Here is a 25016-nt window from a genome sequence, read left to right on the forward strand (position 1 = left end):
AAAAAAAAAGAAAAAAATAGCACTTCCAACCAGGCGCGGTGGCCCGCTGCAACACAGCGAGACCTGTTTTCTAACAGCAGCAGCAGCAGCAGCAACACACTACCTGGATAAGGCCCCCAGCTACTACTGGTGTCTCCCACTTCCCAGGGCGCTGTCCACGCACATGTTTTAAGGACAAGTCTCGTTTACCACATAAAGGTTTTTATTGAACTCAAACTCAGGGGCTCCAAAGCCTGAGGAAAAAGAGGGAGGCTGGGGTTTGCACGCAGAGGCCCAGGCCCCACCCCGAGGCCCCACTCCCCACCCCACCTACCCTTTTACCCGCTCCTGACTCAACGAGGGTTTCAGCAGCTACCAATCTAAGCTAACCCACTCTAATTAGGTAATCCCCCGCCCTCCCCCCTCCCTGCTCTAGCACGTTGCCAAGCCAGGCACCTACCCAGGAGCCGCGGCTGCGAGGCCAGCCCTCCGCTGACCTCTCTCCATTTCTCCCAGGGCCTCCCGCTGCCGGCCTGGCCTCCCTCCAACCCACTTCCCACAAGTCTCCAGGGCATGTCACTTCCTCCACCCTGGCCCTCTTCTTCCAGCATCCTCAGCTCCTCCATCCTGCTGCGGCTTCTCCACTATCCTCCCTAAAGGTTCTTCTAGTTCCCTGGCCCCTTATCTTCTGCCCAAATCTCCCACCCTTGCTGGGGCCCCGGTCAGCGCCGGCCCGCCGCATGGGTCCGCTGGTGGCGGATGAGGTCGGAGCTCTGGGAGAAGGCCTTTCCGCAGTCATCGCACTTGTAGGGCCGCTCGCCGCTATGCACCCGGTGATGCTGCAGCAGCGTGGAGGAGCGGCAGAAGCCCTTGCCGCACACGGCGCACCTGTAGGGCCGCTCGCCCGTGTGGGAGCGCTGGTGCTGGATGAGCGTGGAGGAGCGATTGAAGGTCTTGCCGCAGTCGGGGCAGCTATAGGTGCGGCCTGGCAGGTGGGTGCGGGCGTGGATGGCCAGCACCGAGCTCTGGCCAAAGCGCTTGCCGCACTCAGGGCACTTGAAGGGCTTCTCCCGGGCGTGGCTGCGGGCATGGGGGATAAGGGCCGACCGCTGAGAGAAGCTCTTGCCGCAGATGCCACAGCTGAAGGGCCTCTGACCGGTGTGCACCCTCTGATGGCTGCGCAGGGACGAGTTCTGGCTATAGCACTTGCCGCACTCCGTGCAGCTGTAGGGCCTCTCGTGGCTGTGGGTGCGCTGGTGTCGCAGGAGGTAGGAGCTGTCGCCAAAGGCCTTGCCACAATGTGGGCACTTGTAGGGCTTCTGGCCAGAGTGAGTGCGCTGGTGGCGAAGCAGGTAAGAGCTGTCAGCGAAGGCCTTGCCGCAACGGGGACATTTGTAGGGTCGCTCGCCAGTGTGGGTACGCTGGTGTTTGATGAGGTCAGAGCTCTGGGAAAAGGCCTTGCTGCAGACCTCACATTTGTAGGGCTTCTCACCGGTGTGAATGCGCTGGTGCTGGATCAGGGTGGAACCCCGCCCGAAGCTCTTCCCGCAGATGCCGCAGATGTTAGGCCGAGGGCCCTGCCCACCCCTGGCCCGGCCACCCCGCCGGCTTGGACCTCGAAGGGCTCCTGTGAGACCCAGGGGATTCTGAAGCATCTCAAACTGTGGTGTAGACAGCAGGGCCCCTGTGGGCATCTCAAAAGGTGGCCCTATGGGCAGGTCACCTGTGGGCTGCTCCCCAAAACCCTGAGTGAAGGAGTCCAGGGGGTGAACTCCTACAGAGATATTCAAGGGACTCTTTTCCTCGGGGTTCAGAAGCATCTCTGCACCCTCCTGGAATTTGGAACTTTGAGCTTCAAATTCTGGGCTTTGGGTTTTGAGCTCAGGGTTCTGGGATTCGTATCTAGAGCTCTCAGATTCATACCCAGGGCTCCGGGGTTCATAGCCAGGGCTTTGGGGTTCATACCTAGGGCTCTGGGATTCAAATTCAGGGCTCTGAGAATCTGATTCAGGGCTTCTGGGTGCAAACTCAGGGCTTGGGGGCACAAGCCCAGGGCTTCGGGACTCAAATCCAGGGCTTTCAGGCTCAAATCTGGGGCTCTGGGGTTCAAACTCGGGGCTTTGTGGCTCAAACCCAGGGCTCTGGGGTTCAAGCCCAAATGGTATCTCTTCGACTTCATAGTCCCCAGTGCCTTCTTGCTGAGAAATTTCCTCTTCCTCATTCTCACTCATGTTGCCTGCAGAATCAGAGAATTACAGAAAATCCAGATCGTGTGAGACCTGGAAGGTCATTTGGTCTATTAGCAACCACACACCTCCCACCTCACAAGCAGGGTTGCTAGCCCCTAGACAAGTGCTGAAATTCCCACGCCCCCCTCAGCTGGCCCAGGACACCCCAGACCCCGCCTGCCCCTCCTCCGAGTTCCAGGTGTCCCAGCCCCGGGCCCTCGCTCCCTCCCTGGAGCCACAGTCCCTTCTCCTGCGCGCAGATCCACTCCTCGGACGGGCGCTCCCTCCTCACCTCTGAGGGACCCTTCGGGGCTCCTCATTTCGTCAGAACTCTGCACATCCTGGGGCTCGACGCCCCACGGCGACGCCTCCCGCTCCATCCCCGCGGGCTCCCCGTGCAGCGGCGGCGGCGATGGCGGCCGATCCTGCGACCCGGCCTGGGTTGCCCTGAGCCCCGGGGCCCCGCCGCCCGCCCGCCCCCTCAGCGCCGCCCAAGGGACGCGGCGGCCCAGCCCGAGCCCCCGAGGCCGGACGTCTTGACCCCGCGCCTCTCCAGCGCGCCGGGCCCCTCCCCTGCCCGCGGCCCCGCCCCCTCCCAAGGTCTCGGCCTCCCCGTGTCCCTCACGGGCCCCCGCGCGTCGCGGCCTCGGGGATGAGGGGCCTTGCGACTACCCCGGCGGCCCCCGGCCCCGCTCCCGCCCAAGCCCCCACCGTCTGGCCCCCGGCCCCGGGCTGGGCTGCGCTGTCCAACGGCCGCCCGGCCCCCTCCCCCGCACAGGAAGTGTCCGTCCGCGGCCAGGTCCCCCCGCCGGCTCGCGCCGCGGCCTCTCTAGGAGCCGCTGGAGGTGGAAACTCGTTGGCATTAACCCTGGGCTGGAGGGGCCCGGCCTCGGGGTGGGCGAGGACCTGACACCCCGGAGCCCACCGGGCTACCGGGGCAGTATGTGTGCCTATGTTCTAGGTCTCCGTCCCTCCAAAGGCCCGTCTGTCCATCTCCCTGGCCCAGCGTTGTCAGTGCGTGTGGCCAAGGGCGAGGCGACAAGCGAGACCAAGGTCAGCGAGAAGGAGCGACGCTTCCCGGCGCCAGCGGGGGCGGTGTCTCTCTCCCTCCCCTCCCAGGCCTCCGGGTCAGCTCCAGCAGCGCGTCGGGAACCGGGACGGACTACCCTTGGCCTCGCCGAGGTCCTTGAGCCTGGGACTCCCTCCTGGAACTCCGCTCCCCCGCACCTGCGCGCCCGCTCCCGTTCCTCCGGTCCCCACCCCGCTCGGCTCTCCTGATCCCCCTCCTCCCTCCTGGAGGGCTAGATAGTTGCCAAGGAGACAGCCCCGCCCCGGCTCCCAGAGGCACCGCTTCTCCGCGCCAGGAAGCCTGGCGGTTGGCCGATGGGGCTAGTGCTCTAGCCGCCCCGCCTCCTCCAACCCCGCGGAGGGCTGGGCGTTAATGGTCGCCAGGGAACGCCAGACGCCTTTCTGATTGGCCGGGGGCGCTCTGGTCGGGTCCGCCTCCCCTGTCGGCCAGAAACCCCTGCAGGAGGTAGTGGGAGGGAGGTGTCAGGCGTCTCCCCTCCAGCCGGGCCCGTGCCTTCAAAACTTTTCCCGCCCCTACTTAACCTCCATTATGTTTTATGAAAGTCAGAAGATCTGAGAACAGACACCCTTCCTCCTCGTCAGCCTCACACCCCTTGCCTCTCCCCTCCACCTTCCCCAGCGCCTGAGTTTAACTCAATCCCTGGCAGCCTTAGTCCCTGGTTGCTGGATTTCCTCACAGGGAGGCAGGATTCCTTCCAGGTGAGGGTGATACAGAGGAGAATTGGACTGAGAGAACCATCTGGCCTTCGAGGCATCATCTAACAATTCTCCAGTCTTGTCTGACTCGAATGGAGGCTTGCAGAGGAAGGGAACCTGAGAAACACTGCCTCGGGTGCAGCTTTGAATTGAGGAAGTGAGCCTGGACAGACAACTTAATATCATCCAATTATTGTCTTTTTTTCTACGCTTCGTGTTGAAACAAGTTTGGCAGCGTTCTTGACAGTTAATGAGCCCGATGCCCCTGTGTGATGCAGGAGTCATGGATCGTGTTTTCTTGTCGCCTACCCAGACAAATGAAGGGAAGAGAATGTTTGGGAGGAAGGATGGCCTCTTCTTCATGAAAAGGGATGAGAACAAGAACTTGGAGAATGCCAAGTGATAAAAAGTGGAGAGAAACTATCTAAAGGCTTACAGGCGCGGCGCGGTGGCTCATGTCTGTAATCCCAGCACTTTGGGAGGCCAAGGCAGGTGGATCATGAGGTCAGGAGTTCGAGACCAGCCTGGCCAAATTGGTGAAATCCCGTCTATACTAAAAAATACAAAAATTAGCCAGGCGCGATGGCGGGCACCTGCAATCCAGCTACTTAGGAGGCTGAGGCAGGAGAATCCCTTGAAACGGGGAGGCAGAGGTTGCAGTGAGCCGAGATCTCGCTACTGCACTCTTGTCTGAGTGACAGAGCAGGACTCTGTCTCTAATAATAATAGTAATAATAAAGGCTTACAAATATAATCAGAAGAGCTCATCCCACAAATGAAGCGGGGAAAACTTTCTGCCCTCCAGAGGAACAACTTCCAGCTCCACAGTGCCCTCCCATCCCAATGTCTGTTTGTCCTGAAACCTTTGCTAAGAATGGCTTACATGGTCCAGCACTAGAGTCCACAGTCAGGACAGCCTACAAGAGAGCCAGTTTTGGGAAGAGCTGGACATGGGGTACTCTCTGGTCATCCCCAAAGCACTCAGGTGGGAAACAAGTCTCCTTCACAAGATATTATTCTCTGACCTCCAACTTGCTGATCCACGAAAATTCACACAGGAGAGCAGCCACACCCTAAAAATGGGTGGTGAGACCTCCAACCACAGCTCTGACACTGTCCACTGCCTGCACTCTTATGAGCCACAAGTCCCAGGTGTAGCAGAAGCTGGGCCAAGACTTCACGCTGTCCAGGCACCCGCATTTCCATATGCAAATTCAGCCTCACTGGCACCTGGAGTAAGAGTGGCTCAGTTCCAGCCAGCCTCCTCCAGGACCAGGGTGCCATCTATGCATAGGGACTTCACAAGGAAGCCAGCCTCCACCTGACACACAGCCACAGCAGTGAAAGGCTCCAAGCCCAGTGACCCAACACCAGCTAATCTAAGGCAGGAGAAACTTGGGAGTCCACTGGCGTTGTCCTACCTCTGCACCCATGAGGATGCATCCATGAGGATGAACCCTGCGCATGTCCTGAGTTGGGTGGTCACTTTGTTCACAGCATTATCTCCTGGCATGCGCAGCACTAGGGCAGAGCCATTCAGTGTGCAGCCAAGGTTTATGGTCCAGCCAGCGTGGCCAGTGCTGCAGGATAGAGAGCCCTCACAGACGTTCTCAGTGAGAGGAGCTTCCCTGTGCATTGCTCCCTCCCCTCATGCAAAGGACAAGCCCTCTTAAAGGCCTTCCATCTGATCCTACAGGAGAATGCCCCAGTGTACTGAACATGATCCTAGGTACCCAGGAAGACAGCAGCCACAGTACAGGGCCCTTTGGAAAGAACAAAGAAATAGAAGTCCTTTCGTATGCCTGACATTGGGGACAGGCCCCGGGACCAACCACTACTCTTGCAAAACTAAGAGCAGTTTGAAAATAATGTTTTGTTCCCAGCAGTGGTTCTCTCAAACTTTCACAGGCATCAAATTCTACCCCTGGAGATTCTCATTCAATAGATGAGGAACTGGGCCCAGGGAGTAGCTACTTTTTTTTTTTTTTGAAATGGAATCTCACTGTTGCCCAGGCTGGAGTGCAGTGGCGCTATCTCTGCTCAGTGCAACCTCCGCCTCTGAGTTCAAGCGGTTCTCCTGCCTCAGCCTCCTGAGTAGCTAGGACTATAGGCACGTGCCACCGTGCCTGGCATTTTTTTTTTAATATATCTTTTTTTTTTTTGAGATGGAGTCTTGCTCTGTTGCCCAGGTTGGAGTGCAGTGGCGCCATCTCGGCTCACTGCAAGCTCCGCCTCCCGGGTTCATGCCATTCTCCTGCCTCAGCCTCCTGAGTAGCTGGGACTACAGGCGCCCGCCACCACGCCCAGCTAATTTTTTTTTTGTATTTTAGAAGAGACGGGGTTTCACCGTGTTAGCCAGGATAGTCTCGATATCCTGACCTCGTGATCCGCCCGTCTCAGCCTCCTAAAGTGCTGGGATTACAGGCGTGAGCCACCACCCCGGCCTAAAATGTACCTTTAGTGGAGACGGGGTTTCACCATGTTAGCCTGGATGGTCTCCGTCTCCTGACCTCGTGACCCACCCGCCTCAGCCTCCCAAAGAGCTGGGATTACAGGTGTGAGCCACTACTCCCGCAGAGTAGCAGCTACATTTTTAAAAGATACTCAGCCCGACCCTACCTCTAGGTGGAAATATCTACACCACGAACTAAAGAGCTGAGAATGGGGTGGGGCTAAGGCTTAAGGGTTTCATGACACTAAAAAAGTTGATGAAATGCTGGAAAGTTGGGTCATGAGGGCAGGAAGCAGAGGAGTTGGAGTCTGGCTTCTGGGCCCTAAATAAGCTTTACAAACTTCAAAGCACTCAGAGATCTCTAGGTAATAATCATGGCACCTTTAATTGGCATACTCAGGGCCAAGATCTGGCTGTCAGTCTGGGCTGAGAACTGGTGTTGCAAGCTGGGCTTTCCCCAGGCTGTGTTGAGGGTTAGGGGAGCGGACTGGGATGTACACTGGGAATTAAAATCTGGTACAAAGGTATCTCCTACTGCCAAGGTGCCTCTTCTCACCCCATGTGTCCCTGTGATAAGGTGACACACGAGTCAACCCACCCCAGAAAAGCTAAGGGAGAGAGACCTTGGTGGGGTTGGATTGGAGATGAGGTTGGAATAAAGTCAGTTCATTACTTCACTTGACACAGTGTCTTGTCTCCAAAACTTCTACCTCCTTCCAGTTTGACAAATCTGGTTTCTTCCTCCCTGGGTAGGCCAGACACAGGGCTGAGCTGGGTGACAGGCGAGGGCACACAGGCCAGCAGAGGTCATAGGCCCTTGCTGTCTTTGGGCAGGTGCTGCTCATGGCTGGACTCTGCCCACAAAGGAATTAGTGGTAGATGGATAATGGAGTTGTGAAGTGCTGGGGGGATTCTGTGTAGAGCTTGGGGATACAGATGGTACAGTTGCCACTAGCTACAAATCTAACATCAGGTGTTCCTGGCCTACTCCCTTCTGCCTATGATGGCACATACTTAAAGACAGCAAAGATGGTGCGTACCTAAAGACAGGAAAGATGCAAGGACTGTTTTGACACAGACATGGGTTCAAGAAATACTTTCCTTTCTTCTTTGCTGTACTTTAAACACCAAAAACACTAGAAGCAAGCAATGATGAATGGCAACGCGTGCTTGGCTGATAGGATGAGTGGCCATGGTAAGTTGGGAGTTCTGGCTCCAGCCCAGCTCCCAACAACTGCGACTTTCTGAGAGCCTAGGTGGACTTGCAAAATCTTTGGATTTTTCTAGAGATGCCAGAAACCTGGATTTTGGTGCAAAATATCCTTTTAAATCTTCACCACTAATTCTTATCACTTAAAAACACTGCCTGGGCCCAAATCAATACAGCAACTGCAGGCCAGATCCAGTACAGGGCCACTGGTTTTTAAGTTGTGCAGCAAAAAGCCAATGAAGGCCAGTGCGGTGGCTCCCCTGTAATCCCAGCACTTTGGGAGGCCAAGGTGGGCAAATTGCTTGAACCCAGGAGTTTGAGACCAGCCTGATCAACATAGTGGGAACCCCATCTCTGCATAAAACCTAAAAATTAGCCAGGCGTAGTGTAGCCCACCTGTAGTCTCAGCCATCTGGGAGGCTGGGGCAGGAGGATTCCTTGAGCCCTGCAGGTCTAGGCTGCAATGAGCCCAGTTCACACCACTGTATTCCAGCCTGGGTGATGAGCAAGATGCTGTCTTAAAAATATGTAAATAAATAAACAGACAATGGGTATTGTGTTGTGGGAGGGTCAAAGAATAAAAAAGAAAAGGCCGGGTGAGGTGGCTCACGCCTGTAATCCCAGCACTTTGGGAGGCAGAGGTGGGTGGATCACCTGAGGGCAGGAGTTCGAGACCAGCCTAGCCAACATGGTGAAACCCCATCTCTACTAAAAATACAAAAATTAGCCAGGCATAGTGTGCCTGTAATTCCAGCTACTCAGGTGGCTGAGGCAGGAGAATCGATTGAACCCAGGAGGCGGACATTGCAGTGAGCGAAGATTGCACCATTGCACTTCCAGCCTGGGCAACAAGAGCAAAACTCCATCTCAAAAAATTAAAAAAGTAAAAAGAAAAAGACAACAGAGAAAAACAAGGTTCTCCTCTACCTCAATCCTCTTAGCATCTTTGGAAGGAGAAACAACTTTTGCTTCCCGGTATGGAGGTCTAGGGGGTTCTCACCTCAGCCCTGCCTCAGGAAAGGGGGCCTTGGAGAGCCCAGGGCAGCGGGGAGCAAGGTGCTGGCAGAAGAGGCTGCTGAGGGCCCACGTTCAGAATGTCCACACCCCAGGCCAGCTCTTGCCGTGGATTCTGGGACCTCCCTGCAGGGCGCTGCAGAGGTTCGGGCCCCTGAGCCCATCTCGGGCCTCCCGCAATGTCTAGATAGTCACTTTTGAGGCCTTCATCCACATTCCTGGAATATCTCTGGGTACAGCTGGAAGCCCACGGGTGGGTCCAGGTCCCCGCGGCCAGGGGTCAGGGTCACAGAGAGCCCCCCAGGGCGCCGACCCCTGCGCCCCTCACCCCCTGGCCGATGGACCCACTGGTGCTTGGCCATGCCCGTCTTCAGGCCAAAGCAGCGGCCACACTGTGGGCAGCAGTAGGGCTTCTCGCCGGTGTGGACGCGCAGGTGCGAAGTCAGAGCCGTGCGGCGCATGAAGGCCCTGCCACACTCGGAACAGCGGTGGGGCCGCTCCCCGCGATGGATGGCCCGGTGTTTGCTCAGGGAGGAAGCGTGGCCAAAGCCCTTGCCGCAGTCTGCGCAGTGGAAGGGCTTCTCGCCCCTGTGGCTGTAGATGTGCTCCACCAGCGTGGAGCGCCAGGCGAAGCTCTTCCCGCACACATAGCAGCCGTGACGCTGGTCCGCTCGAGGGACAGGGGGGTGGACAAAAAAGCGGGGGCGACTCCGGCGCCGTGCCTTGGACGGCTGCTCCAGCCTGGTAAAGGGGGCTTGGGGAACCTTCAGCCCAGGAGACCCGGCGGTCACAGGAACAGGCTTCTCCAGGGCTCCCGTCCCTTCCCATTGTCTTTCCTCTTCCTCATTTCTGGAATCTGCTGGGAGATAAAGATGGGAGAGTTCAGGCTCGGCTCATCCTGGTCCTTGAATCCCACAGCCCGCATGGACAGGGACAGGCCTGCTGGACCCCCGGCTGCCCCTGGGAGATGGAGGAGTGACACCTGTTCCTCGGCTGCTGAGCCAGACAGAGCCAGGAGGGAGAAACAGTCCATTCCGCCTCGGGGCTGGGGAAATGTCACCGCAGGGAAGGGCAGAGATGACATGAACATCTGGGCCTGATCCGGAAGGAGGAGTGGACACCTGGCGATATTCTAGGCAGAAGGAACAGCACCAAGAAAGGCAGAACCAGGCGGGCATGGCCAAGTTCAGTGGGGCTGGATACAATGCAAAGGCTGAGGTAAGAACTGAAGGAAGGAAATGAGAGGGCGGGGTGGGGGGCTCATAGGGGAATAGGAACCATCCTGCAGGAAAACGACTGAGGCGGGTCATGATGTGGAGGTAGAGCCAACGGAACTTAGAGGCCGGGCGCGGTGGCTCGTGACTGTGATCCCAGTGCTTTGGGAGGCCGAGATAGAGGATGGCTAGAGTTCGAGACCAGCCTGGGCAACACACCAGGACCTCCACCTCTTTAAAAAAATTTTTTTAATTAAAAAAAAACAAAAAAACCCACCAGGCGTGGTGGCGAGTGCCTTTACAGTCTTAGGTACTCTGGAGGCCCAAGCGGGAGGATTGCTTGATCCGATTGCTTGAGCCCCGGAGTTCGAGGCTGCAGTGAGCTATGATGGCACCACTGCACCTCAGTCTGGGCAACAGAGACCCTATCTCTAAAACAAAACAAAAAAGCCCCCAGAGTGTAGTGACCACGCAGAGGTGAGGACTCAGAGGCGGGTATGGCAGGGCCAGAGTCCCCATCACAGCCCCCTTCTAGGCTGCATCCGGGGCCAAGGCAGGGACTTACCCTGCTGGTGGAAACAGGGAGGAAACTGCTAAGCAGGTAGCTGGAGGTGGTAGAGGAAACCGGGATGGGACATGAACAGAGAAGTCCCCATGGGACTTAGCACCCGATACTCCACCTGGGTCCGTTTCTGTCAGACACTTCGTCACCTCCGGATCCCGGGCAGCTGGATCCCATAGTTCGGCCTCCTCCTCCACCCAAGAGATGAGCCCCGGCTTGCTGCCTCCGACTCCTGGGGGAGAAGAACGCAAACCCCACGCTGCGGGGAGGCCGCCTGCTCTGCCCCGGGACCCCCAACTCCACGCGCAGCTCCCAGAGGCGCGGCAGGGCGTGTGGGGGCGCAAGGCCCAGGCGAGCAGGTGGGGCTCTCACCGAGCGCGCCCAGGTGGCAGTAGGTCTCCCGCATCACGTCCCGGTACAGGGCCCTCTGCGCGGGTTGCAGGCAGCCCCACTCCTCCCGAGAGAAGTACACGGCCACGTCGGCGAAGCTCACGGTCCCGGGCTTTCTCCACTCGGGTACTGCCCCGTTTGGATCTCGAGAAGGGAGAGGGGCCAGAGGCGGCGCCATGGGGACTGTCAGCCCCAGCGACGAATCGGTCACCTCCCCTGGCCGGGCCTGGGCATACGGAACCTCCCGCGCCCGAGAACGCCTCCCCGGCCCAGTCCCAAGGGAAGGAGGGAGGTCACTAGAACCCCCGAGGGCCCACTAGAGGGGATGGAAACTTAAGGGCTGATGGCTGCGAGTCCATAGTCAGAACTGGACTATTTCTTCAAAAAAAACTGCGGCTGCGCGACCTCTCGACCTTTGCCCCTGAAAAATTGTACCCAGGACGACGCCCCCGTCCCCACCCCCAGGAAGCGTTCCCTCCGTGCCCTAATCCAAAATGGCCGTTGCGGCTACAGGCGCCGGCCTTGAAAACCAGCCGCTCATGCTCTGGCCCCACCCAGTGAGGCGGCACAGCTCAGAGCCCAGCCCGGGTTTGCAGAAACAAAGGAGCCTCCGGCGGAAAAGAACCGTGGTGAACTCAGAAGTTAGTTTTCGTCCCTGGACCTTTTTAGAATCGGGCTCCAGCCCATCACCCTCTCGTTTTGTCCTCAGGAACGGTGGCAGCAGTCTATTCCCAATGTTGAGAGCAAAAAGTGTGAACCCAGAAATTCCGAGATAGATCTCAATTACTTGCCAAGGTTGACGACACGCGCGTGACAGCCTCAGGAAGTCCTTACGACCTGTGCCCAAGGTGGTCGGGACACAGCTTAGTTTTATACGTTTTATGGAGACATGAGACATCAATCAGTGTATGTAAGAAGTAGGGGCAACTTGAAGCAAAGGCAGGAAGACTTGAAGCAGGGAGGGGCTTCCAGGAAACTGAAGGTGAGGCACAAACGGTTGCATTCTTTGGAGCTTCTGATTAGCGTTTCCAAAGGATGCAATCAGATATGCATCTATGTCAGCCAGCAAAGGGGTGACTTTGAATAGAATAGGAGGCAGATTGGCCCTAAGCAGTTCCCAGCTTGACTTTTACCTTTAGGGTAGTGATTTGGGGGCCCCAAGATTTATTTTCCTTTCACAAAAGCCATGGAGTGGATACAGGAGACCCTCCTCTATTGTAGGCTTGTTGGAGCTTGAAATCCTTGGAGCTTCTAGATGGCGGAAGCAGCCAGGAGAGTAGGGTAAGTTTGAGAAGGTCAGAGGGGCCTCTATTGTAGGAGCTTCTCCCATGTGCTGTGCAGAACGCCTCCCGACCGCCTGACTCCCTCTAGCTGCAGCCAGGCTCTCAGCTCCCCTCAGGTCCTGCCCCTACGCTGATGGCCCAAGACTCCTCCCCCCGAAACCAGCTCATCCCTTTCTTACCCCAACCTGCTTCCCCTGGGATCTTTAGCTTAGTAAATGTCACCACCTCTCCCACCAGACCTCCATCTCACACTTCCTGATGGCCTACTCTGTCCTCCACGTGACTTCATACATGTCCTGTGTACTGCAGTCAGAGTCATCTCCAAGGTGCCTTTTAGCTCTTATGGGCTCTTTAGTTGAATGTAGGCCTAGATTGAGAATCGTCTGTGATCCTATCTACTGGGAGGTCGAGGCACGAGCATCTCTTGAGTCCAATAGAATGAGATCAGCCTGCTCAACTTAGGAGACCCTGTCTCAAAAATAAATAAGAAAAAATGAAAGAATACAAATTGTATCTGTTTTACATGTACTCAGGGATCTTCACAAGAGAGAGCAGTCAGAAAAAATGGCTGAAGCCAAGTTTGGCTTTTATATTTCTTTTTTTTTTTTTTCAGAGACAAGTGAACATTTATTTTTATGGCTTTCTTCCTATGTGTATTTCAAGTCTTTTTCAAAACAAGGCCCCAGGACTCTCCAGATTCAATTATGTCTGTTTGGACGAACGGAGGCAAGATGGTGCACTTCCGGGTTCTTCATCCCCCCCCAACTTTGCCCGCACGCGCGAAAATGCAGCCAGCAACCCGGGAAGGTGCAGACCAACTAGGCATGCGCCAGGTGATGTCAATCTGAAGAGACCAAGATTTACCTGGTCGCACCTGCGGAACGCCCCCCCACACGCCCGTGCCCCGCCTATTGCCCTCCCACTCCTAGAAAAGCCGCTCCGGAGGGACGCCACGGGCGGCCTTCCTCAGTCCTCCACTCCTGTCGGGATGTCAGGACTGCAGGAACTCTGTCCCAGAGCCCCACCGGGGGACTCTGTCGGCCTTCTTTGCCGGAGGCCGACAGACCTCTTCCCCACACCTTAGGTGACCAAAATAAACTTGCAGTTTTGCTCCTACACTTGCCTACTCGCTGGTTGTTTTGTGCCCGTTCTGGTGGCCTTAGAAAAACAAATCAGTTGGTGCCGAAACCCGGGAGGAGACCCCGCCTCAGGCCTCTAAGGGTTGAGGAACCTCCTCCTGCTCCCACACGGCAGACAGACCAGGACCTGAGACCTGCTTCCCTCACTCTCACGGCCTCTCTGGGGTAAGTGCCCTTGTCTCCTCTTTACCTCCCTCGGCCAAAATCCTGCGCAGGTCCGAGGTCCATTTTGAGCCACCAAGTGGCTCGGGAGACCCGTTCAGGATGGAGACGTCCGCCTGAAGGTAATCTCCACTTTGGCTCCATGAGCCTCCAGTCTGTCACTGCTGGTTCCAAAGGACGCTTTGAAGCCAGGCAGAGATCCACTTCCATTTCCATTGTGTCCATTGTGTCGGTAAAGAGGAAACAAACTGGAAACCCCCCAGTCCAAATTTCCAAAGAGCACCCCCTTAGGGTGCCTCCTAGCCAACTTAAAAACCTTACAGCTTGAACAAGACCTTAGGAGGAAGCGGTTAATTTTCCTTTCCACTGTGGCGTGATCGACCTCAGCAATTTCTGCCAGCGGCTAGGCAAGTGGTCCGAAATTACGTACGTACAAGGCTTTTGGGCCTTACGCTCTCGTCCCGACCTGTGTAGCCGGTACTCTTCGACCCAAGTTATGCTAGCCAAGGACGCCGGCTCACAGGAACCCGAAAAAGAGGAGTCTTCATTCCTTTCTGTTCAGCCTGAGGATCTAGGATTTCCCTCACTTCCGCCCTATACTTCTCCTCCCTCCGTCCAGACTCCTCCTTCCTCTTCCTTACCTACTAGTAATTCACTCAGTCCCGTGCCTCCTTCGGGGCCCCCAATTGGCTGTCTTGAGTCTCCTGTCTCTGCACACACCCGCTCTAAGTGCCCTGCTGATGCCTCCACTCCTGCCCCACACCCTCCTACAGTGTTAGCGCCTTTGCGAGAGGTGGCTGGGGCGGAGGGGGTAGTCAGAGTACATGTCCCTTTTTCATTGGCCGATCTTTCCAAAATTGAGAAGCGTTTAGGGGATTTCTCAGCTAATCCCACCATCTACATAAAGGGATTTAGATACCTTTGTCAGGCCTATGACTTAACTTGGCATGACCTCCAGGTTATCCTAACCTCCACCCTAAACCCTGAGGAGCAAGAGCGTATCCTAGCAGCCGCCAGGCAGCACGCCAACCAACTACATTTAACTGATGCCGCCATCCCACTAGGGGAGCAAGCAGTCCCCTCGGCAGACCCAGACTGGAACTACCAAGCAAACCAGCCTGGGCGCCGTAGGCAAGGCATAATGGTTCAGTGTTTGTTGGCTGGTATGCAAGCAGCCTCAAACAAAACTGTAAATTTTAACAAATTAAAAGAAATTATTCAAAATCTAGAAGAAAATCCAGCCGCATTCTTAAATAGACTGACTGAGGTTCTAACCCAATATACCCAGTTAGATCCGGCCTCCCCCACAGGGGCCACCATTTTGGCGTCTTATTTCATTTCTCAATCAGCTCCTGACATTCGTAAGAAACTTCAAAAGGTAGAGGATGGTCCTCAGGCACCAATACAAGACCTGGTTAAATTAGCCTTTAAGGTCTATAATACCAGAGAGGAGACGGCTGAGGCAGTGCGACAGGCACGCCTCAAACAGAAGGCCCAGCTCCTAGCAGCGGCTTTACAGCCCAGTTGTAACCCCAGACCAGAGAGCACACACCCCACAGACTCCAAGGCCACGAAAGGAGCCTGCTATAAGTGTGGCAAGGCAGGACACTATGCCAACAGGTGTCCACAGGGTCCCCGAGTCCCAATGCAGCCTTGCTATAAGTGCAAGGCGTCAGGACATTGGGCCAGTGAATGTCCTAACCCTCGTCCACCAGCAGCCCCCTGCCCTGCTTGCCAGCAGGGAGGACACTGGAAGTCTGATTGCCCCACCCTGAGAACAGGTGCCACGTCTCCATGTGACCCCCTTTCCCAGGATCCTGGGAGCTCCTACATCTGGACGACAAGTACAACTGAAGGTGCCGAGACTCGGGGACCCCCATCACCCTCGCTGAGCCGCGGGTAACTCTCCTGGTAGCGGGTAAGACAATTAATTTTTTAATAGATAGCGGGGCTACCTATTCTGTTTTGCCGTCCTTCTCTGGACCTAGCCTTCCATCCAATATCTCTGTAGTAGGAGTAGACGGAAAGCCATCCACCCCACGAAAAACTCCACTCCTTAATTGCTGCCTGGCCAACAACTACTTTGCGCACTCGTTCCTCATTATACCCTCATGCCCTACCCCCTTACTAGGCTGAGACATCCTGAGCACCTTAAAGGCCTCCATATACATTCCCACCAACCCATCCACTCCCCTTCAACCCCCTCATGACCTGTTGCTCATGCTTTGTGCAAGCGCACACGCTCCTCCTATGTCACCCCCACCCCCCATCTTCCCTATTTTTGTACACCCTCAGGTGTGGGACACTTCCACCCCGGTCATAGCTGCCCACCACCCACCAGTTCTCGTCAAGCTCAAAGATCCTACTCGTTTCCCAAACCGCCCCCAATTCTCTCTCTCTCTCCGACACATCTACAAGGTTTAAAGCCAATTATCACGCGACTACTTAGCCAACATATTCTTGTCCGCACACATTCCCCCTGTAACACGCCAATACTTCCAGTTAAAAAGGCAGATGGAACGTATAGGTTAGTACAGGATCTTCGGCTAGTCAATGAAGCCACCCGTCCCACGCACCCTGTAGTTCCCAACCCTTACACCTTCTGTCCCATATCCCCACCAATTCTACTTATTTTACTGTGCTAGACCTTAAGGATGCTTTCTTTACCATACCCCTACACACAGACTGCCAGTTCCTTTTTGCTTTCACATGGGAGGACCCAGACACACATACCTCCACTCAACTGACGTGGACAGGCCTCCCACAAGGGTTCCGGGACAGCCCCCATTTCTTTGGTCAGGCCTTAGCAAAAGACCTTGCCTCCTGCCCTCTCACTAATAGAAAAGTTCTACAGTATGTAGATGATCTCCTAATCTGTAGCCCTACCAAACAAGACTCTCTTCTAGACACTGCAACTCTCCTCAACCATTTAGGCTCATTAGGTTATAGAGTATCTAAACACAAGGCCCAAATTTCTTGCTAAACCATCATATACTTAGGAATTGAAATCACCCCAACAACCCGGTCACTAACTACCGACCACATGGCCCTAATATGTAACCTTCTTCCCCCTCAAGATGCAAAAGAAATTCAATCCTTCCTAGGTCTAATAGGTTTCTTCAGACATTGGATCCCCAATTTTGGAATCCTAGCCAAACCTTTATACGCTGCAGTTAAAGAAACCCCACATGGGCCTTTGTCCAACCCCAAGTTAATCTCGACTCATTTCACCCGCTTAAAAGCTTGCCTTCTCTCACAACCCACTCTCTCACTGCCTGATTTCCAGCGTCCCTTCCAACTCTTTACAGATGAAAGGCAGAAAGTGGCAGTTGGTCTCTTAGCCCAGCCTGTCGGTAACACCCACCGTCCTGTGGCCTATCTATCCAAACAGCTAGACCCAACTGTACAAGGCTGGCAACCCTGTCTGCGTGCGTTAGCAGCGGCAGCCTGCCTGACCCAGGAAGCAAAAAAGCTCATTAGAGGCAGTAATCTAACAGTCCTCTCCACACACCGTCTTCAGGATCTCATCTCTCATAAAAGTATTAGCCACTTAACTCCATCCCGGCTCCAACTTTTCCATCTCTTATTCATAGAAGACCCCACTGTTACTTTAGAAGTTTGCTCCTCTCTAAATCCAGCCACTTTACTGCCAGACTCTCTTTTTTTTTTGAGACGGAGTCTTGCTCTGCCACCCAGGCTGGAGTGCAGTGGCCGGATCTCAGCTCACTGCAAGCTCCGCCTCCCGGGTTTATGCCATTCTCCTGCCTCAGCCTCCCGAGTAGCTGGGACTACAGGCGCCCGCCTCGTCGCCCGGCTAGTTTTTTGTATTTTTAAGTAGAGACAGGGTTTCCCCGTATTAGCCAGGATGGTCTCGATCTCCTGACCTCGTGATCCGCCCGTCTCGGCCTCCCAAAGTGCTGGGATTACAGGCTTGAGCCACCGTGCCCGGCCCAGACTCTCTTAAACCACCCCATACTAAACATTCTTGTCCTGAGGTTCTGGAGGCTCAACCCCCCAGCCACCTACACTTGCATGACCAGCCCCTTCATAATGCACAACTAACCCTATTTGTGGATGGCAGCTCCTTTATCAACCCTCAAGGAAACAGACAGGCAGGATATGCAGTAGTTACCTCTTCCACAGTTCTAGAGGCAAAAGCCCTACCACAAGGGACCACATCACAGCAGGCAGAACTCACTGCACTAACCAAGGCACTCCTACTATCAAAAGGAAAAACAGTAAACATATACACAGATTCTAAATATGCTTTTCTAATCGCACACACCCATTCAGTCATCTGGAAAGAGAGAGGGTTTTTAACCACCGGCGGTACCCCTATTATTAACAAAAACCAAATACTCAAACTACTAGATGCACTGTCAGCACCTTCCAAGGTAGCCATTATACATTGTAAAGGGCACCAAACTTCATCTAACCCAGTAGCAGCTGGCAACAATTTTGCTGATGTCACTGCCAAGTCAGCCACCGGATTTTCCACCCCTAAGCCTCCTTCTGCCTGTTTTCTCTTCCCCCAGTATGCCCCTAATTACACTCAGGAAGAAAAGGCTAAGCTATTACAAAATACAACAGCCAAACTAACTATAGGTGACTGGATATATATTGATAACAAAGTAGTTATTCCTGAAACACAACTCCATACCATTCTAACAGACATACATAATTCTTTACATATAGGACCCAAAGCCTTATATGATTTCCTAAATCCCCTCCTCCACTGTCCAACACTACAAAAACACTTACTTACAATCAACCAGCAGTGCTCTACCTGCCTAAAGGCAAATCCTCAAGGCGCATTGCGTAATCCCCATCCCAGCCATCAACTCAGAGGACACCAACCAGGTGAAGATTGGCAAATTGATTTCACACATATGCCAAGACATAAAAAATTCAAATACCTCTTAACCCTTGTGGACACCTTTTCAGGGTGGATCGAGGCCTATCCTACCACAGGAGAAACCGCTAACATTGTTGCCTCCATACTCACTGAACATATTATTCCTAGGTTTGGCCTCCCGGTCACTCTTCAATCCGACAATGGTCCAGCATTCATCTCTAAGGTAGTCCAACAGGTGGCAGCCCTCCTACACATCACCTGGAAACTCCACATCCCTTATAGGCCTCAGTCTTCTGGTAAGGTAGAAAAGGCTAACGGACTCATCAAACAGCAGCTCACCCAACTCTCAATCGAAACCTGGCAGTCGTGGGTAACTCTCCTTCCCTTAGCCCTGACCCGGCTGTGGGCAGCACCTCGAAGCCCAACAGGCCTCAGTCCGTTCGAATTAGTCTACGGGCGGCCCCTAACCCTCCAACAAATACCTTCCCTGCCAGCCCCTTTGGCGAACTACCTCCCATATCTCACTCTTCTCAGACAACTCCTAAGACAACATGCTGAGTTAGCACACCCTCCTCCAACAGACGCCTACAACCCACATCTCTCCCTCAGTCCCGGAGACCAAGTATACATAAAAGATATCCAAGCCAAAGACTTACAGCCCAGGTGGAAAGGCCCATACATTGTCCTTCTGTCTACACATACAGCAGCAAAACTCCTGGGACACACGCATTGGATTCACATTTCCCAGCTAAAAAGGGCCCCCACCGAGAACAATCAGTGGACATCAGTTCAACTTTCCCCCACTCGCCTCAAACTTACAAAACTTTCTTAACTAGTTCATGCTCCCTGACCCCTGGCGCTTAGCTCACTTTCTCACCATCCTCTACATAAACCTATCAGACTTTCAATACATAACCCCAGACCCATATCTACCTCCAGACAATAGTCCAGAGCAGTGGTTCTCCCATCTCCTAACCTTATCGAACATCTCCAGTGGCAAGGGACACTCTGTGACTACACTGAAAATGAAGCCTCATTTTATACTTATATTGCTGTTTCACTCATACACTCAGACCTTTCCTAGTCCGCCTACTGTATGGCAATTTTTTTTCTTTTCATCACTGAAACTTGGCCACAGGACAGCCGAACACACTCAGTAGTACATAGTTCTGCCAGTTGTCTTCCTTAAGGCTATCAAACTTCTCTCCGCACAATAGAGACCCCCTTCTCATAGCTCACACTTATCTGCCAAAGGCTAAACTTAACCTACACTGTGAATATAACCAATCTCTCCCACTGCTTCCTCTGTGAGGCTTTAGAAGGCCCCGCCTAGTGGCAGCCCCCCGCCCATGGCCTTCAACACAACTGGTCAAACATCCCACAATTCACTCACACTCCAGGCGCCACTATACCAAAATCCAAATAGCCCAATCCTTCCTTTCCGTTATTCAACTCGAAATTCATCCTGAGGTAATCATACTCAGGCACCCAATGGAGGCCAAACAGCCCCCATTGGAGGCTATTTCTGGTGCAACTGGTCTCTCTCTAAAACTCTTAAACATACAGCCATTAACTGATCCCTCTATGTCCCCGTGTCCTTGGTCCCCAGTCTAACTTTATACAGCCAGGCAGAAGTAGCAGAGCTTTTCCAGCAACTTTCTATGCCACTACGCCACTTCCATCAAAAACGGGCTGTTTTCCTCCCTCTAGTTATTGGAATCAGCTGAAAGCCTGGCCTCCCTGCAGCACCGAACTACCTCAATAGCCCAAGTAGCTGCCCAAGACAGGCGAGCCCTAGACTTGCTTACAGCTGAAAAAGGAGGCACTTGTCTCTTCCTGGGAGAAGAGTGCTGCTATTATGTTAGCAAGTCAGGCCTAGTAGACACTAACATTCAAACCCTCAATAAAATAAAAAAACTGAGATACAGAACCTTAATACCCCAACCTTGCCGGGACCTTCCTTCTGGGTTTTGCCCATATTCCAACAAATGTTTCCATACCTTGTTCCTGTGCTAACACTGTGCCTTATTTTATTCCTCATCCGTACGTCCAAATACCAACTATAGGCCTCGACCTTAACAGCGCCCCTTAACAGCAGGAAGTAGCCAGACAGACCACGGCGCCCCTTTATCACTATTATCAATAAAAGGCTGGACTGTTTGGACGAACGGAGGCAAGATGGTGCACTTCCGGGTTCTTCATCCCCCCCCCAACTTTTCCCGCGCGTGCGAAAATGCAGCCGGCGCCCGGGAAGGTGCAGACCAACTAGGCATGCGCCAGGTGATGTCAATCCGAAGAGACCAAGATTTACCTGGTCGCACCTGCGGAACGCCCTCTGACACGCCTGTGCCCCGCCTATTGCCCTCCCACTCCTAGAAAAGCCGCTCCGGAGGGACGCCACGGGCGGCCTTCCTCAGTCCTCCACTCCTGTCGGGATGTCAGGACTGCAGGACCTCCGTCCGAGAACCCCACCGGGGGACTCTGTCGGCCTTCTTTGCCGGAGGCCGACAGACCTCTTCCCCACATCTTAGGTGACCAAAATAAACTTGCAGTTTTGCTCCTACACTTGCCTACTCGCTGGTTGTTTTGTGCCCGTTCTGGTGGCCTTAGAAAAACAAATCAATGTCCTTGGGCTTGGTCGGCTGCTGCAGGAGTCTTAAGGAGCCTTGTACAAATGCTAGAGTTACTCATTTACCAACATTAAACCCTAGGATAGGCCGGGCGCGGTGGCTCAAGCCTGTAATCCCAGCACTTTGGGAGGCCGAGACGGGCGGATCACGAGGTCAGGAGATCGAGACCATCCTGGCTAACATGGTGAAACCCCGTCTCTACTAAAAATACAAAAAACTAGCCGGGCGACGTGGCGGGCGCCTGTAGTCCCAGCTACTCGGGAGGCTGAGGCAGGAGAATGACGTGAACCCGGGAGGCGGAGCTTGCAGTGAGCCGAGATCCGGCCACTGCACTCCAGCCTGGGCGGCAGAGCGAGACTCCGTCTCAAAAAAAAAAAAAAAAAAAAATCCCCTAGGATAGATGCAACAGAGCAAGACTCCTTCCTCCAAGGAATGTGCTGATTTCAGATGACGTGGCACCCAATGTAAAAAATGCTGGAATTTTTCCTTGGAACTGGACTGTGATGAGAAGTGCTTGCCATGAACATAAGCTACTGTCTTTTCTTTTCTTTTTTTGAGACGGAGTTTCGCTCTCGTTGCCCAGGCTGGAGTGCGATGGTGTGATCTCTGCTCACCACAACCTCCGCCTCCCAGGTTCCAGCGATTCTCCTACCTTAGCCTCCCGAGTAGCTGGGATTACAGGCATGTGCCACCACGCCCAGCTAATTTTTATATTTTTAGTAAAGATGGCGTTTCTCCATGTTGGTCAGGCTGGTCTCAAACTCCTGACCTCAGGTGATACGCCCGCCTCAGCCTCCCAAAGTGTTGGTATTATAGGCTTGAGCCATCGCGCTTGGCCAGCTACTGTCTTTTCTTTTCAGTTTTTGAAGATAAAGCAGGAAATAATCTCTGAAGTACTTGATAAAAATTCCCAAAACAATAAAAACACATGCTTCCACTTCATTGATAAAAATTTATCGCAGTTTGGCACCTGAGTCTAGTTCAGCTGGCAGATGAGCTGATTGATGCATTCACCCTGATAACCAATCTCGTTGAGGTGTGCCAATCTCCTTGAGGAAGCCCACTCCATTTTTGGTAGCATGATGGGCCACTGAGAGGTGGAAAGGACGCAAGAACCATGAGAGCTCCTGGAAATGCTTCCCTGGGAAGGCAATTTAGTGAACGAGGTCTTCCAGGCAAATGACACCAAACTTCCCCAGGTGCTCCTCAATCACTGTGTTGTCTGTCAGAGGGAGGGTCTTCCTCTTCTTTTTTTCTTTTTTTGAGACAGAGTTTCACTCTGTCGCCCAGGCTGGAGTGCAGTGGCGTGATCTCGGCTCACTGCAAGCTCCACCTCCCGGGTTCACGCCATTCTCCTGCCTCAGCCTCCCAAGTAGCTGGGACTGCAGGTGCCTGCCAACATGCCTGGCTAATTTTTTATATTTTTAGTAGAGATGAGGTTTCACCGTGTTAGCTAGGATGGTCTCAATCTCCTGACCTCGTGATTCACCCGCCTCGGCCTCCCAAAGTGCTGGGATTACAGATGTGTGCCACCACACCTGGCCAATGGTCTTATTCTTGACCTTGGCTGGTCCATGTTTCAAAATGAGTTCCCAGACAGACTTCAGATTTAGAAATCCTCAGGCCACATAAGGTTCCACTATACATAGTGTTTTTAGGTTCTGGGGGGTGACTTTTTACAAAGACACCACTAAAAATTTTCTTTAGGCGAAGTCTTGCAACGGTTCTCTGCACCAGTAAACTCACACCATCAATCCTTTTGATGCATACAACAAAGACCAAGGAATGTTTATATGGCAATTCCAAGGCATGAGGTTTCACTTCTAGTCGTCTGAGATGCACCTTGTCACGTTTCTCCTGCCAGGAATCATGTAGGAATGATTCCAGTTGCTTAAACCTGAGCACTTTTCCTTTCCTCTGCTCCTTCTTTGCCAAAAGTGCCTGCTTTGCCTAGGTGGCTTTGAGGGCTTGATAAGCCCTCCTATTTTTCGGGAGATTTTTCTGGAACCAAAAGGATTTTTCATTGCTCTTGCTCCACCATCTTTCTAGTGGTGCAGCTACTGATCACTTTCTTTCTTTTCTTTTCTTTCTTCTTTCTCTCTTTCTTTCTTTCTTCCTTTCTTCTCTTTTTTTTTGACGAAGTCTCGCTTTGTCACCCACGCCACCGCGCCCGGCCTATATTTCTTAACAAACTATAATTTTTATTTATTTATTTTTTTTTGAGATGGAGTTTCACTCTTGTTGCCCGGGCTGGAGTGCACTGGCGCGATCTCAGCTCACTGCAACCTCTGCCTCCTGGGTTCAAGCAATTCTCCTGCCTCAGCACCCTGGATAGTTGGGACTACAGGCATGCACCACCACACCCAGCTAATTTTGTATTTTTAGTAGAGATGGAGTTTCACCATGTTGGTCAGGCTGGTCTTGAACTCCTGACCTCAGCCAATCCACCCACCTTGGCCTCCCAGAGTGCTGGGATTACAGGTGTGAGCCACTGTGCTGGGTCAAGAACAATAAATTTTAAAAGAAATGACAGGACAAAGAAAATCTGGCTAGGGCAGTAAAATTTTCAAGGGGAGATCTATGTGTGGGGGAGGGTGTCAAACAGGTGGAAGATATGGATTACTTTGTTAAGTGTGTTTATTCTGGTCCCCGGTGGACTCTAAGGGCTATTTTCTCACCCTGGGGAGCAGAGGCAAAAAGTTTGGGAGAGGCATAAGGATTCAGTGTTGCCCAGGGGGAGTGGTCCCAGCCCCACGTCTCCCAGGCTCTCAGGCCTCTGAAGGACACAAGAGAAAACTGAAAACTTCCCTTAAGAGCAATGACATTTCTTTTCTTGCAGTGCCGACCCCTCAGCGTGGTGCCTATCACCCACTGTCTGGAAGAGCTCTGGGAGGTGCTGGAAGCTCCCGTGGGGGTCTGGACCCTCCTGGGAAAGAACCAGGGGCAGCGTTCACAATCCTGGAGGTCAGCCTCTGAGGCCCATGTCACCAGGCCAGTGGATCCACTGAAGGGCCCCTGGCTCAAGCATTGCCAGCAGTGGGGACAGGCAAAGGAGCACAGGCCCACTGGGCAGCAGGAAGCAGGGGTGGACCTCGCTGTGGGAGAAGTGGGTGCTGTACCAGCTGCGGGAAAAAGTTCACTCCCCGGAGTACCTGGGGCCTGGCTGAAGGTACTGGCAAAGTGTGGCTGCACTGGGGACAGGAATGAGGTACTGGGTGAATGCCAGATGTTGATGCAGGGCAGAGACTGCAGGTTTGGGGAAGGTCTGGCTGCAGGGAGCCTTGGCCAAAAGCTCAGAGACCAGGTCAGTGTTTCTGACGCCAAGGGCTTATGACAGCTCCCAAATAGACTCCTGCTGGTCCCTTCCAAATGTGTTATTTTTCTGAGTGGCCATTGGGAAACTGCTGATTCAAAACTTAACTCTTGCCTTGTCAACTCCCCAAGGCCTACTCATATTCAGGTGACAGAATCAACTTTCACAACAGCAGCATTCAGATGGGTACCGCTGGGAGCCACCCTCATCCCCCCACTCCCAGACAGTGCTGGCCAACTGAGGAGCTCACCAGGCAGTGACATTCCCACATGCCTCAAGGCCAACAAGAGGAGCCGCCATCAACCACACAGGCAGCTGTTCCAGGGCCCAGGGACCTGGAGAGAGAAAGATGAACTTTCTTCATCCTAAACTTGAATTCACGCACTGCCACTGAATGGGCCGATTCATAGCACAGCCTGACTGTAGTCCCATGGGATGTCACCGGTCAAATTAAGTGCCGGGCGTGGTGCCTCCTGCCTGTAATCCCAGCACTTTGGGAGGCCAAGGAGGGCAGATCACCTGAGATTAGGAGTTCAAGAGCAGCCTGGCAAACATGGTGAAACCCTATCTCTACTAAAAGTACAAAAATTAGCTGGGTGTGGTGACACATGCCTGTAATCCCAACTACACCAGAGGCTGAGTCAGGAGAATGGCGTGAACCCGGGAGGCAGAGATTGCAGTGAGCCGAGATCACACCACTGCACCCGAGCCTTGGTGACAGAGTGAGACCCTATCTTAAAAAAAAAAAAAAAAAAGGCCGAGCACTGTGACTCACACCTGTAATCTCAGCACTTTGGGAG

At 53.7% G+C, this 25016-nt stretch overlaps 3 protein-coding genes and 1 pseudogene across 12 annotated transcripts; 1 reads left to right on the plus strand and 3 right to left on the minus strand.

The window, feature by feature from the left end:
• Positions 1-184: 184 nt before the first annotated feature.
• ZNF768 (zinc finger protein 768) lies at positions 185-3428 on the minus strand. Its single transcript, XM_033218128.1, has 2 exons — positions 2500-3428; positions 185-2215 (listed from the first exon to the last, which is right to left on the minus strand). The coding sequence occupies exons 1-2, from the start codon at positions 2585-2587 to the stop codon at positions 702-704; spliced, it is 1602 nt and encodes a 533-aa protein (XP_033074019.1). The 5' UTR covers positions 2588-3428; the 3' UTR covers positions 185-701.
• Positions 3429-6804: 3376 nt separating this feature from the next.
• ZNF747 (zinc finger protein 747) lies at positions 6805-11440 on the minus strand. 2 transcript variants are annotated; one of them, XM_033218134.1, is made up of 3 exons: positions 10817-11440; positions 10563-10676; positions 6805-9524 (listed from the first exon to the last, which is right to left on the minus strand). In XM_033218134.1, exons 1-3 carry the CDS (start codon positions 11010-11012, stop codon positions 8875-8877), a joined length of 960 nt encoding a protein of 319 aa, XP_033074025.1. In that variant the 5' UTR covers positions 11013-11440; the 3' UTR covers positions 6805-8874. The 2 variants fall into 2 exon arrangements, with proteins under 2 accessions (XP_033074025.1, XP_033074024.1); XM_033218133.1 differs by having other exon boundaries at positions 6805-9527.
• On the plus strand, positions 9787-24789 carry LOC117087658. Of its 9 annotated transcripts, none has more exons than XR_004438879.1 (3): positions 9787-9886; positions 12056-12115; positions 12731-12921. XR_004438879.1 is itself a non-coding variant. In XM_033218139.1 (3 exons), exons 1-3 carry the CDS (start codon positions 9845-9847, stop codon positions 24235-24237), a joined length of 597 nt encoding a protein of 198 aa, XP_033074030.1. In that variant the 5' UTR covers positions 9793-9844; the 3' UTR covers positions 24238-24789. The 9 variants fall into 9 exon arrangements, 2 of the variants coding, with proteins under 2 accessions (XP_033074030.1, XP_033074029.1); XM_033218139.1 differs by lacking the exon at positions 12731-12921 and adding an exon at positions 23743-24789 and having other exon boundaries at positions 9793-9886; XR_004438878.1 differs by lacking the exon at positions 9787-9886 and adding an exon at positions 10671-10803.
• LOC117087659 lies at positions 21880-22965 on the minus strand (annotated as a pseudogene).
• Positions 24790-25016: the final 227 nt, after the last annotated feature.

The sequence above is a fragment of the Trachypithecus francoisi genome, unplaced genomic scaffold (genome assembly GCF_009764315.1).
Source record: "Trachypithecus francoisi isolate TF-2019V2 unplaced genomic scaffold, Tfra_2.0 Lachesis_group10, whole genome shotgun sequence".
Lineage (NCBI taxonomy): Eukaryota > Metazoa > Chordata > Mammalia > Primates > Cercopithecidae > Trachypithecus > Trachypithecus francoisi.